Consider the following 11676-nt stretch of genomic DNA (forward strand, 5'->3'; position numbering starts at 1 on the left):
ATTCCTCTCAACCCTTTCTCTCTCATCTCTCTCACTCCAACATTTTCTCTGTCATCTCTCTCATTCTAACATTTTCTCTGTCATCCCTACTGTTGCCCCAATTGAAAAAAAAATCAGAAACCCTTTGTCATCAGAGATATTTTCTCTCTCATCTCAACATTTTCTCTGTCATCATTCCAACATTTTTTCTCTTATGTCAACCAATTGAAGATGGTGGTAGCAATTTGAATCAGAAATATTTTTTAAAAATTGAAAAAGTTTACTCTTTTATAATCATTTTATATTTATTAATGTGTGTAAAATGAATATAAACTTTGTCATTTTATGTTACTCTTCCCAAATCTCAAAGGTAAAAAATGATTTTACTAGTTTTTATCTTGTACAGTGGTTAAAGTTTATTCTAAAAGCCTGTAGAAGTTGATTCAGTGATAAAAAAGGACATAAGGGAATTAAAGAAATTGATATAGAAGAATTCCCTAGAAGTACAATTCTTTCAATTCTAGGTTGTAATCTTACATCATGTATCCCATACCAACAGAGAAAGGAAAAAGAAACACTTTGTGTAAAGGAAAAAGGACAAGGGTTAGGCAAGGGTTTATGATTTTTTTTTTTCAATTGGGACAATAGGAATGACAAAGAAAATGTTGGAATGAGAGAGATGAAAGAGAAAGGGTTAAGAGGAATGAGGGAGATGAGTAAGGGTTTGGAGGTTTTGTTTTTTTTTAGTTTTGAGAATGAAAATTATTTAAATATCTTTTACCTTAAAACTTAGAATCCATGATAAATGAGGATATTTTTGTCTATTATAATCCGGTACACATTGTTAAAACGTACCAACTGAAAAACAGACGTCCGCGTGTTAACAAACTCCATATATATATATATATATATATATATAAATGGACATCTCTCCTTAAGTTCAAATTCAATCTATTATTAATGTAAAACTTGATCAAATTCAACGACACGAACACAAGATTCGGTGAAAATGGTGTTATCCAGTAATATCTATATAAGCACTGTATCCCTATTACTTCATTATTTGTTTAGTTCCTGAATGTTTTCTGTACACTAAATTACAAAAGAATGGTTTTGAAGTGCAGTATACGAACTGTGTCAAACTAATCTTCCATAGCAGAATTTAAACGCTGTGCTACACGTTCAACGCATACTTTATGTTTGCGTAATCCATGCCACTTTTCACTTGAAGACTCGTTCATCAGTCGAAGCTTGGCTATCTGACTATGCAGTGCCTCCAAGTTGACCAGAGGAACAGTTGTTGGTCGCCCATGAGCACACTGAAAAGAAAATTCCAAATTGTCATGAAAACTGACTTTCCCCTCTTAGATCCACATTCATGGAAACGTATATCTTACTTGGAAACAAAGCGATGTATGCTTTAGCTCTTCAACTATAAGGGAACATTCTGATGGTAGCAATGAATCCCCAAACATAATTGCACCTTCAAAAACACCAGCGTTATTGATAAAGTTAAAGGAATATTACCGATGACTGCAATATTCCCTCACAAGATGAGAGGAACAGATGAGAGTTTTATTGCATGCCATTGAGATAAAAATGAAGGAACGATATTATATCATATATTTATAATTTCAGAAAATACGAAGACATTTCCCACAAATAGGAAGACATTATGATATTCAGTTTCAGTTAGCGAAGAATATTAATGCCACACTCAAGAAAATTGACAAGTGAATGATAAGTTTAGAGTTAATTGTCACATGTTATCCTCACAAAATTGAGTTCTTCTTATAACTTCCTATATAACTTATTTATCTTCTCATTTATAACTTATAACGTCAATATTCTTCTTCAAACAAAATATCAGAGGGGTCCACCTCTGTTTACTCATCAAATATGTAGATAAAATAAACATATCATCAATACAGCTCTTGCACATAATTATGAACAGAGGTTACTTTCCTAACTGAAGAAATGACCCTAGTTTTGTACAAGGAAACATGTAAGCACAAGAACGATTTCCAAATTCATTGACCATGTGATTGCAGGGATTCCTGCGATTACGCACATACCTCTGCATGCTTTCGAATTTAACAATCGTGTGACAGAGGGTGGCATTGTTGATGATCCATCAGTGTCAGCAAGCTGGAAGGTAAATGATATATTGGAAGTTAGAAAAACATAAAATGTCCAACCTTTTAAGGGAGACAAGAGAAAGTATAAAGGAATTTGATCAGGATGTTTATAACCTGCTGAAGAAATTCTAAAAGGTCAACATCATTTAATTTGACCCCTAAAATACACGGTACCTACAAGTTGTGATTAAAGTCAGTAGTATGCAAAACATGCATTTAAAATTCAAAAATTAAATGCAGAAAATAAAAATTTTAATATTTTCAGCTAGTTAAAAGAAAAATTGAAGGGGGAAAAAAGCAAGTGTTGACCGCAATAAGTGTGATCGTTGTTTCTTGTCTTTTTATAATATCCAGATTCCTGCAAAGGCAATCAAAATTATAAATTAAAAAAACCTGAATAATAAATTGAAAGAAGACTTAGCAAATTATCCCATTGTTCAATTTTGAATCCAAACAATACTTTAATTGGTAGGTAGAGAAATTTTATGTGATGCAAAGCCATGAACAAATAAATAACAGACATCACAAAACTATATATGTTGTAACATAACTCGGTTAAAAACTCTACTGGGGAGCCAGAGAGGTATACCTTCTAAAGGTCTCGGAATTATTAGCATGGATGTTGCATATCCAGCCCCAATCTTTGATCTGTTCGCTATAACTATGAAGTAGTTGATAACCAATCTCTGGCAGTACCTGTATCATGCATCTTACTAGCAGTGTACGAATTTTAAGATTTGGAAACATATCATAATCTTGACATTAAATTCTCTAATTCATAGAATGCATACCAGTTCCAGTTCAGTATGCAGATAGGTTACTGTTTTTGCTTCTCCCGACAATACCTAAGTATTTGACTAGTTTCATAAGTAATACTGGAGAATATTTCCGATAGACTCAGTATGAACAAGTTTACCTTTTGACGCAATTCTTCCAGTCTGATTCTTTCATCTGCTNCATGNTGTAAAAGGAGTANTAATATTAATGTTACCTCAAGTTTCCTTCTTAGGTTCTCACTNATTAGAAAAACNTGCATTTATTATATCTGTTAGCAGGCATTTCTGAAGCTTTATTCATTATTTAAAGTAATAAACTCAAGTCAAGCTGAGAGGTCCAACAGAAGGCATTAAGAAGAGAGAGAGAGGAAAAATGGGACTATATAGAAGAGGAAAAGGGTGTTGAGGAGAGATATTGGGGTGCTGCTAAAGTGAGTCTACCTGTCTGAAAGGATAGTGTAATTCAGAGTTTAATAAATAGTTGTGGGTTACATGCTCAGGGGTTACCTGGATTCAATTCTATTAAATTATCTGTTTCTCCTAGGTGTATCCGGTCCTTAAATCTTTGGGCATAAAAATTATGTAACTGTCTGTAATGGTGGGACATATAGGAACAACGAGAATCCCTAAGCTACCTAAGTGTGGTCTTCCTCATGGCTCATCTAATCATCACCCTTCTATACACCCCAAGGGCAAAATGCAGATAAACTAAACATGCAGATTGGCATTAAAATGAGAGAACTAACAGAAAGATGTTACTATTATTAAATTGTACAGATGCATACACTTATACAGAGATATTCAAGAGTATTCTCTTCCAATGTTGCAAAATTAATATACAAACACTGGTTTATTCTATGTGCCAAGATGAAACTGTATGCATGTAGGGAAATATAACAAGTGTTCCTGAGTAAAAGTATATTTGCCAGTTTGCAGGATGATAGGCAGCCAAACTTTGAGATACAAGGAATTGCATGATTTCTAATAGACCTTCAGGCTATCAACATTTTCATTCACAGAGGCTATTGCACTACTGTAATCCTCGGTTTAGCATCATTCCATAAAGGACTTGGTGCACCTAAAAATGAAATTAAACCATACCGCTATAATATGCAATAGACAGACCTGATCAATAACAACAAGGGTTCTGCCAGCCACAACTGGAATGAATTTTTTATCCACCTGATGCAAAACTTTAGCATCCTCAAGAAATTTCTTACTGATAGTTTCTGGAATCAATGAATCTCCAGCAAGATGCAATCCGGAAGAAATGTCAAGTATATTGTTTCGACATGGAGTATTGGCCNGTCTATCATTCTTCTGTGCAAAGGTCATACTCATAGTCAGATCAAATAGACATCCTCCATACTAATAATTGTAGTCTATGTAACATAATAGGCCTCTAAATATTTAAAACATAACTGTAAAATCAGGTGAGCAATTCCTCCACTTAGTCCCATAATCTATGGGATCTTGGACATCCTTAGAGAGCAATTCTGAAATACCAAATAGTAAGGGTTTAATAGCTGGTAACAGTTAAATGACAATACGNACCTTTCAAACTATTCAACTATTGATTGTATTAACATTAAATGAATAGCAAGCACGAAAATATTCAACTCTTGATCATATAAACATGAAACAAATTGCAAGCATAACCCAAATAAATAACAATCAANTTTTTTATGTAGAAGACAGTGCAAATAAAATAAAATATTGGCCTTTTCATTTGGGCANAAAATAATAAGCAAACCCAGCTTTACAAAGCCTNATGAAATTAATTCTAAAGAAACTTAACATTTTAGAATAAAATAANTAGAGCTCAAAATAATNTGTAAATATAAGAAGGCTACAAAGCAAATAGACTTTTTCCTCAGGCCAAATTTCAAGGCTGGACAATCTGAATATGATTCTGAGCCATAACTAAGGTATTTCAAAGGAACTCCTCTTGTCATATCAGACTTCACTTTTACCAACATATTGAACTTACCCCCAAATGGAGCACAGTTTTGAATGTTGAAACTGTCAAGTTCTTCAGTCTCTGTTATGTCATTAACCTGCATAGCACCCAGAACCTCTGAAGTTTGTTTCACATTGATTCTACAATCAGTGCAAAACCACCAGGATCAGTAAGAATTTATTCCCAACATTTAAGCAGCTTTTATGAATCAATAAAATATAATCCTACTTGAATTCTTGCAATAAGAGATCTTTANTGCTTTCATGACGAACAACAGGAGGCTGTTGAGGATCTTTAGAATTACTAGCTTCTGCATATTCAAAACCGTTGGTTCCAATTTGTGCTGTTGGGAAATGTTGCTACATAACAAAAGGGAACAAAGGAGAAAAATAAAATGAAGAAAATGTAAAACCTTCATGATTGAAGCCAGGGTTATACACTCGGTCAATCTGTCTTTTAGCTTTTATTTCTGAGGGATGATTTAAAGAGAAAAACCTCCTTTTGCTTCTATAAAAAGGAGGAGCTGAAATGCTTCTTCTAGATCTTTCACAACTTTCCTCCAAAGTTGAATTTCTAAATTTATCTGTTTTGCCTTTGTTCTTGTTAGGCATCTTGCATCTTTTAACACATGACTCAGGCAACAGCCAGTCTAGCTTCTTGTTTAACATATCTGACCTTCTTGTAGAATATATGTCACTGAAATCATGGCAGTCACCAAATTTGTTGAATATTTCACTAGAATCACGAGCAACATCAAAATTAAATCCAATATTTTCATAACTTGATGCACAGTGATGCTTGTTGGTATTCCATAACGTATTGTAGCTGAAATTGCACTCATTTTCTCTTTCATCAAAACGACTTTTATGATGGATCCATTTAAGGCACCTAGATACTCCTCCGATATCATCTTTGATATCAGTTTTATGATAAAAACCCAGTGCATGTCCTTGAGATGATGGTTTTAGGTAGAGAGGATGCCATTCAAAATTTAATGACCGATCATCTGCGTCAGAGCTTCCTACTATTTGTGATGCTGAGTAGCATAAATCTGAAGGGAGAAAGTTTTCTTCAGCCAATGGTCTTTCAAGAAAATCGGAAGTTTTAGACATCTTTAATTTTTTTTTTACTTCTGGAAAGGGATGGGCATATAAATCCTTACCACTTCTATAATCCTCCCCTGTATTCTTCTTGTTACAAAAGCTGTCAGTTTGCAGTTCATGTTTATCATTTCCAGAGAAATCTTTCTTAGACAGGATAATTCCTAGTGCAGAGCATCCCTTTAGAAATGGTTTCTGCAACTCCCCATTAATATTTACATCATAGCTGTACCCATTGTAGTTATAACGTAAATCATCTTGAAATGACTCACTGATCACATCAGCTTCTTTATGGAATTTTCTTCCATGTGAAGAACTTGGTTCATCAAAAGGTACATCATCATTTAAATCCTTACCACCCCCTGTATTTTGCTTGCTACAAAAGCTATCATTTTGGATTTCATATCCATCATTTATAAAGAAATCTTTCTTAAGCAGGATACTTCCTGGGGTAGAGCATCCCTTTAGAAAAGGTTTCTGCAAATCCCCATTAATATTTACATCATAACTGTGCCCGTTGCATTCATAATGTAAATCATCTTGAAATGCTTCACTGATCATATCAGCTTCTTTATGGAATTTTCTTACACGTGAACAACTCGGTGCATCAAAAGGTACACAATCATTTAAACTTTCTATAGCCGGTATTTCACTATAAAAAAAGTTATCTCCTTTCAACGAACTGCTGCTATCATGCATTAGCAAACTGTTCTGCCTTCTTGTCACAGTGGATACGCACTTGGCATGAGAATCATCCAATAAGTTGCCAGAATAACCAGTCTGAAAAAGAGAGTCTCCTATACTTTGTTTCTCTTTGAACATCACGGCCTCCAAGTAATCAATGGAGTTTCTAACATCTTCCCTATTTGATTGATGATAGTCATCTTCAATTAGCTTGTCTGAAGTAGAAAAGAATAGATCTAGGCAACCCTTACGATTTTGGTTTCTAAACCTTGACATATCTGCATCAAAGATATACGACAACAGTCTTTAGATGTTAAATGAGAAAGCAAACATTGTAGCATATAAGGATCCTCTATCTATCGTAAAAAGTATAGAAGATGAAGAAAAAAATCACAAATGTAAATGGTTAAAAATGATCAGAATAAATTAGTGCAACTGTAAAGGAAACTATTTGATAATGAAAGTTACAAACTTCACCTGGTACGTCTGAAATGACACTGACATATGCTTTTTCTTGTTGATCTTCTACCATATATGCAAATTGATTGGAGGGCTCTACTACAAGAATCTCAAATAATAGAAGCATTAAAATTATTAATTCATTGAACTATATATCAACATGATGCAGTGAGAGGCTATACCAGAAGCTATGTTTTCCTCCCAGAATTGTTTGATGACCTTCTCAATGAAGTTTAGAATAGGTGTCCAATCCTTAAAATGTGAGAAAAAAAGAGACAATCACATTTATAAAGCGTGCATGATTGTGTTAAAATAATTCATACCAAAATTCGAATATGAGAAAAAGAAAGTTCAAATCTTCTGGTCATTGTTCCTTGGTGGAGTTAATTTACACCACCCAAAGTACACAAAGTATGATATAAAGAATGAATCTAGACTAGAACCTCACAAAAATCATTTATGGAAAAAAGAATGCATTGTCACGCATTGAAGCACAAACAAGATAAAATGAAAACTGAAAAGGGAAGCTAAGAAAAGCTATACCTTAAATTTAACATACGTTTTTGATGGCTCAAAGGCCAAATCATACATAGATCGGGGGCAACTCAAATCCAAGAGATAAGAGAGACCCATGTGACACCTGCTTCTCTTCTTATTTCGGAACTCATTATCAGTAGTCCATGAGTTCAGATGTTCAAACCTGACAGCCAGTTGACTCAGAAGCTTATGAATTGGGCCCTTGCAAACAAATTGCGAGTTAACATCTTACCACATTAAGGTCAACAATGAAAATGTTTAAAGCATTTGATTCTTTTCAGACATCAAGAAGTCCACTCTACCAATTATACAATATTTAAAATAGGACAGTCACAAGGATACAGACATACTGCAGGACCTGCAAAAATGCATCAAAATTTAGGAGAGAGGTCCCAAAAAGAATCTACACGCAAGGGTAACTTGAAATAGACAATTGACTTTTTATATTAGAAACATGAACCACCTCCACGTTTGAAGTATTGCAAGGACTGGATACATATCCAGAAAGCTTTATGATATCATTCTCAACTTCTAAATAGTGAAGAGAGCTTGTGACCTCTACCCCAAAGCCACTGGTTATAAGTGACAGAGGAGAAGAAGCAGAATGTGTGCAGAAGAGTTCATCCTCTCTGAATGTAAGGTATAAGAGAATGTTAGTCAACCAGAAAAAAAAAAAAAAAAAAAAAAAAAAAAAAAAAAGATGCAAATTGTTCTAAACGGATATGATATACCTTTCAATATCAACAACTTTGAAAGAAATATTTGGACGCACAAGTGCAAGTCGCATTACACACTTCTTGATTGATTGCAGTACCTTATTGGGACTTCCAATTTAGAGATGGAATTCATCAGTCAATCCAAAAATTTGAAACATAATCATAGAGTTCATACAAGGTAACTACAACTTCAGAATACGTATCACTTTTGTGGTAGGACAAGAGAAAAAGAACCTGGACTGTATGTATTTTCTCCGAACTGGTTGATTGTAAAATAAATCACGGACGACAACTAAAAGATACAAGGCCTCAATTAGCAATCAAGTCATTGTGCTAGAAGAATCAGAAACAAATTTCATCATCAAGAAAAAACTTATCCAGATAAATGTAGAGAAATTAAAGATTTCTTGATGAGAAATTATAAGAGCAACCAACTTAAATTACAAGCAAAGGGAAAGATTATTTTCAAGTGGGGGAAGTAAGGCAAATTAAAAGTTGTCTAATCTAGCAATCACCAAGTAAAAGATTTCCCTATAGGGCCAACAAATGGTCCTAATTAACACCATTGCATTCAATGGATATGATCTAACAAACTACGATCATAGCAGTGTGTGTGTGTGTGAGAGAGTGCAATGTCCCAGTGTCCTATATTTTGGAAATTAATCACGTTGGAGTCTTCGGCCAGGTTGCATCTAGAAATAATCAATGTCAAAGTCTATGCTTCATAGATCTTGAGCGTAGCTTCAAAGTTATAATTAGGAGCAATATCAACCTGTCAAAACATGCATTATCAACCAACCAACTATCAAAGATGACATGATAAACAATTGGTTATAAAATTTAGTAGGTTGGAATTCAAATGGCAACTATCTTTTGGGAAAGAAAGAGGAAGCGAAAGAAGATTGAAGAATCCCATAAACCCTAGCTAACAAATAGCATTAAGTAAAACTAATACTCCTCTAACAACTAACCACAAATTTATGAAAATATATGCTAAAGGATAAGACAAATCTTATCTTATACATGTACGTATATAAGAACCAACAGAAAAACGAGAGCTATAAACCATAGAATAGTGACCTCGGATCTTAAGTAGCTTAAATTGAGAATGCAAAGACAAAAAGGAATAGATACAAGGATTTTCACGACTCTAAATCCTAGACTACCATGTAAGAACCCATTAAAATCAGGGAAAATGAATGTCATCCAAGTATTAGTAAGTGTCATTCTCGGACATAAAAGGAAAAAAGCAACCGTAGATTCACCAAAATTACTACCTGTGGTGCCTACTTCCTTTCTATCATCATCAATGCCAAGATACAAACACTTGCACCCCTGCAGTCAATATAGAAATGTAAACTTAAACAAAACGTACATCAATAGCAGCTATAATATGATTCATGTTCTGCCATTAGTTACCTTCAACACTTTTTGATATCCATTTGGCCTTCCATGAGTTCTTGTCACAATTTCCAGCACAGAGACATCAGAAATGGAAGCCAAAGCCTCCCCACGGAAACCAAAATTCTCACTCGTAACATTCAGGTCAACCAAATTAAGAAATTTTGATGTTGCTGCTTGTTCAGTGTATGCATAACATTATCAAAGGCAGCAAGGAAACTCAAATTCATGGAAGAATAAATAAAAAGAAGGCTCCCCTTTTCCTCTGCGTGTAATATAAACTAACAAAAAGTCACTCATGATAGCTTCTTAGATCTTGTGTTAGATACATTGCAACAGACTACAATGGTCTGATCGCTCTAGTTACCTTTGTTAACTAATACTTTTAGAACAAGGAACTAAAAGCTCCTTTTAATACAAAATTCCCAACACTGACCCCAAGGAAAGCTGCGTATACAAATTAAACGGAAATTAAATAATTTAAAAACCTACAATCACCTCCAGAAAAGAAATTTGAGCACACAACCGGCAAGGTCAATACATAAAGAAGATTTTTTATCTTGAAAGTAAACTACGCATGATTACCATGAAAATCTTACAACAATGAAACGTCTATTGGCGGCTTTCTAATCACGACATTTTTTTTTTTTACTTTTAATGAACGTATAGACATTTTTTTTTTTTACTTTTAATGAACGTATAGACATATCATGATAGTCCTGCGTTCAGGAAACGACCACCAAAAAATGGAGCATCCAGGCAAATCAAAAAATAAATAAAACCGAAGAAATGCATACCATATCTTTCTCCCACCAACTCAAGTCCATCTCGAGTAATTCCACTTCCTACAAACACATTTATCGAAACCATAAAGATACAACGAAACATAAGCGTGCCAAGTAGCTCCGAATTTTGAGCACGAAAAATAAATAGACGTTCATTTCTGAAAATAAAACTAATAAAAAATTACCATTATCAACTACTTTCAAATAGGATCTCCCAACACCAACAAACACTGATACCTGCAAAAAAGAACAAAGCTCAATCGGTACACCCCGAATTCTCGAAGTTAATGCACTTTTCACTTCTCTCTCGAGTGTTACCTTTGTGGCACGGGCATCGAGGCTATTGAAAACCAGTTCCTCGACGACGCGCGTGAAGTCGAACAGGAAAATGCCAGAACGCAGTGAACTACGTACTGCTTCCTGCAAAGGCTTTATGCTGGCCATCGTACTCTGCCGCTGCGATTACGAAGAACGTGCATATTCGATCGCTTCACCAGCTCCTAGGGTTTATGATCGGACGGTGACGTTTGAACGGGCAAAACCTCTCGGAGAGAAAAGCCTCACTATCTTGCTATTTTCGAATTCTGCAGAGAATGGCGGTTTGAACGTTTTATATACCTTGAGGTTATGATAATATCACCGCGGATGATTTTTGCGTGGGACTGTCAAATTGTGAATGAGTTTAGGGAGCGCAAGTTGTCATTATTATTGATCGGTTCTTAATTTGATTTTTGCATTAAAGGTTTATTAAGTAGTAAAATTTTCATCAGAATCCTTAATGTTATATAGCTTCATTTAATTTATTAATTACCTATTTATATTATTACATTATCATATATTTAATCTTAAAGTATTATTTTTCTCAAAATTATACATAGACACATATCATGTTGGAAAAACATATCGTGATGTTAGTAAATATATATTATTTAAATATGTCAAGATAATTATTTTTTAATTAAAATTATAAAGTAGTATGTTATAAAATATTATTGTTTAGATATCATAAATAATATTATAATTTGATGAGTCAAATTAGAATTATTATTAAAATTTAGGACGTAACTTATTAAAATTGAGTTATGGTCATTTGTAGGAAAGGTGAAAAATTAGGTTGCTTTGTAGGAATGGTGAAAAATTA

The 11676-nt window shown here is 34.0% G+C and overlaps 1 protein-coding gene across 6 annotated transcripts; it reads right to left on the reverse strand.

Moving 5' to 3' along the window:
* Window positions 1–978: 978 nt before the first annotated feature.
* Window positions 979–11246, reverse strand: LOC106777687 (DNA mismatch repair protein MLH3). Of its 6 annotated transcripts, none has more exons than XM_014665384.2 (25): window positions 10854–11244; window positions 10721–10772; window positions 10548–10595; window positions 9769–9923; window positions 9627–9684; window positions 8584–8641; window positions 8365–8457; window positions 8097–8262; window positions 7976–7991; window positions 7640–7860; window positions 7279–7348; window positions 7115–7195; window positions 5266–6915; window positions 5082–5163; window positions 4884–4993; window positions 4316–4389; window positions 4019–4210; window positions 3034–3078; window positions 2909–2962; window positions 2707–2813; window positions 2427–2475; window positions 2232–2291; window positions 2055–2127; window positions 1377–1462; window positions 979–1298 (listed from the first exon to the last, which is right to left on the reverse strand). In XM_014665384.2, exons 1-25 carry the CDS (start codon window positions 10977–10979, stop codon window positions 1122–1124), a joined length of 3903 nt encoding a protein of 1300 aa, XP_014520870.2. In that variant the 5' UTR covers window positions 10980–11244; the 3' UTR covers window positions 979–1121. The 6 variants fall into 6 exon arrangements, with proteins under 6 accessions (XP_014520870.2, XP_014520871.1, XP_022631415.1 ...); XM_014665385.2 differs by having other exon boundaries at window positions 4019–4213; window positions 10854–11243; XM_022775694.1 differs by having other exon boundaries at window positions 4019–4213; window positions 9769–9808; window positions 10854–10870.
* Between the last annotated feature and the right edge of the window lie 430 nt (window positions 11247–11676).

The sequence above is a fragment of the Vigna radiata genome, chromosome 11 (genome assembly GCF_000741045.1).
Source record: "Vigna radiata var. radiata cultivar VC1973A chromosome 11, Vradiata_ver6, whole genome shotgun sequence".
In the NCBI taxonomy this organism is placed as follows: domain Eukaryota; kingdom Viridiplantae; phylum Streptophyta; class Magnoliopsida; order Fabales; family Fabaceae; genus Vigna; species Vigna radiata.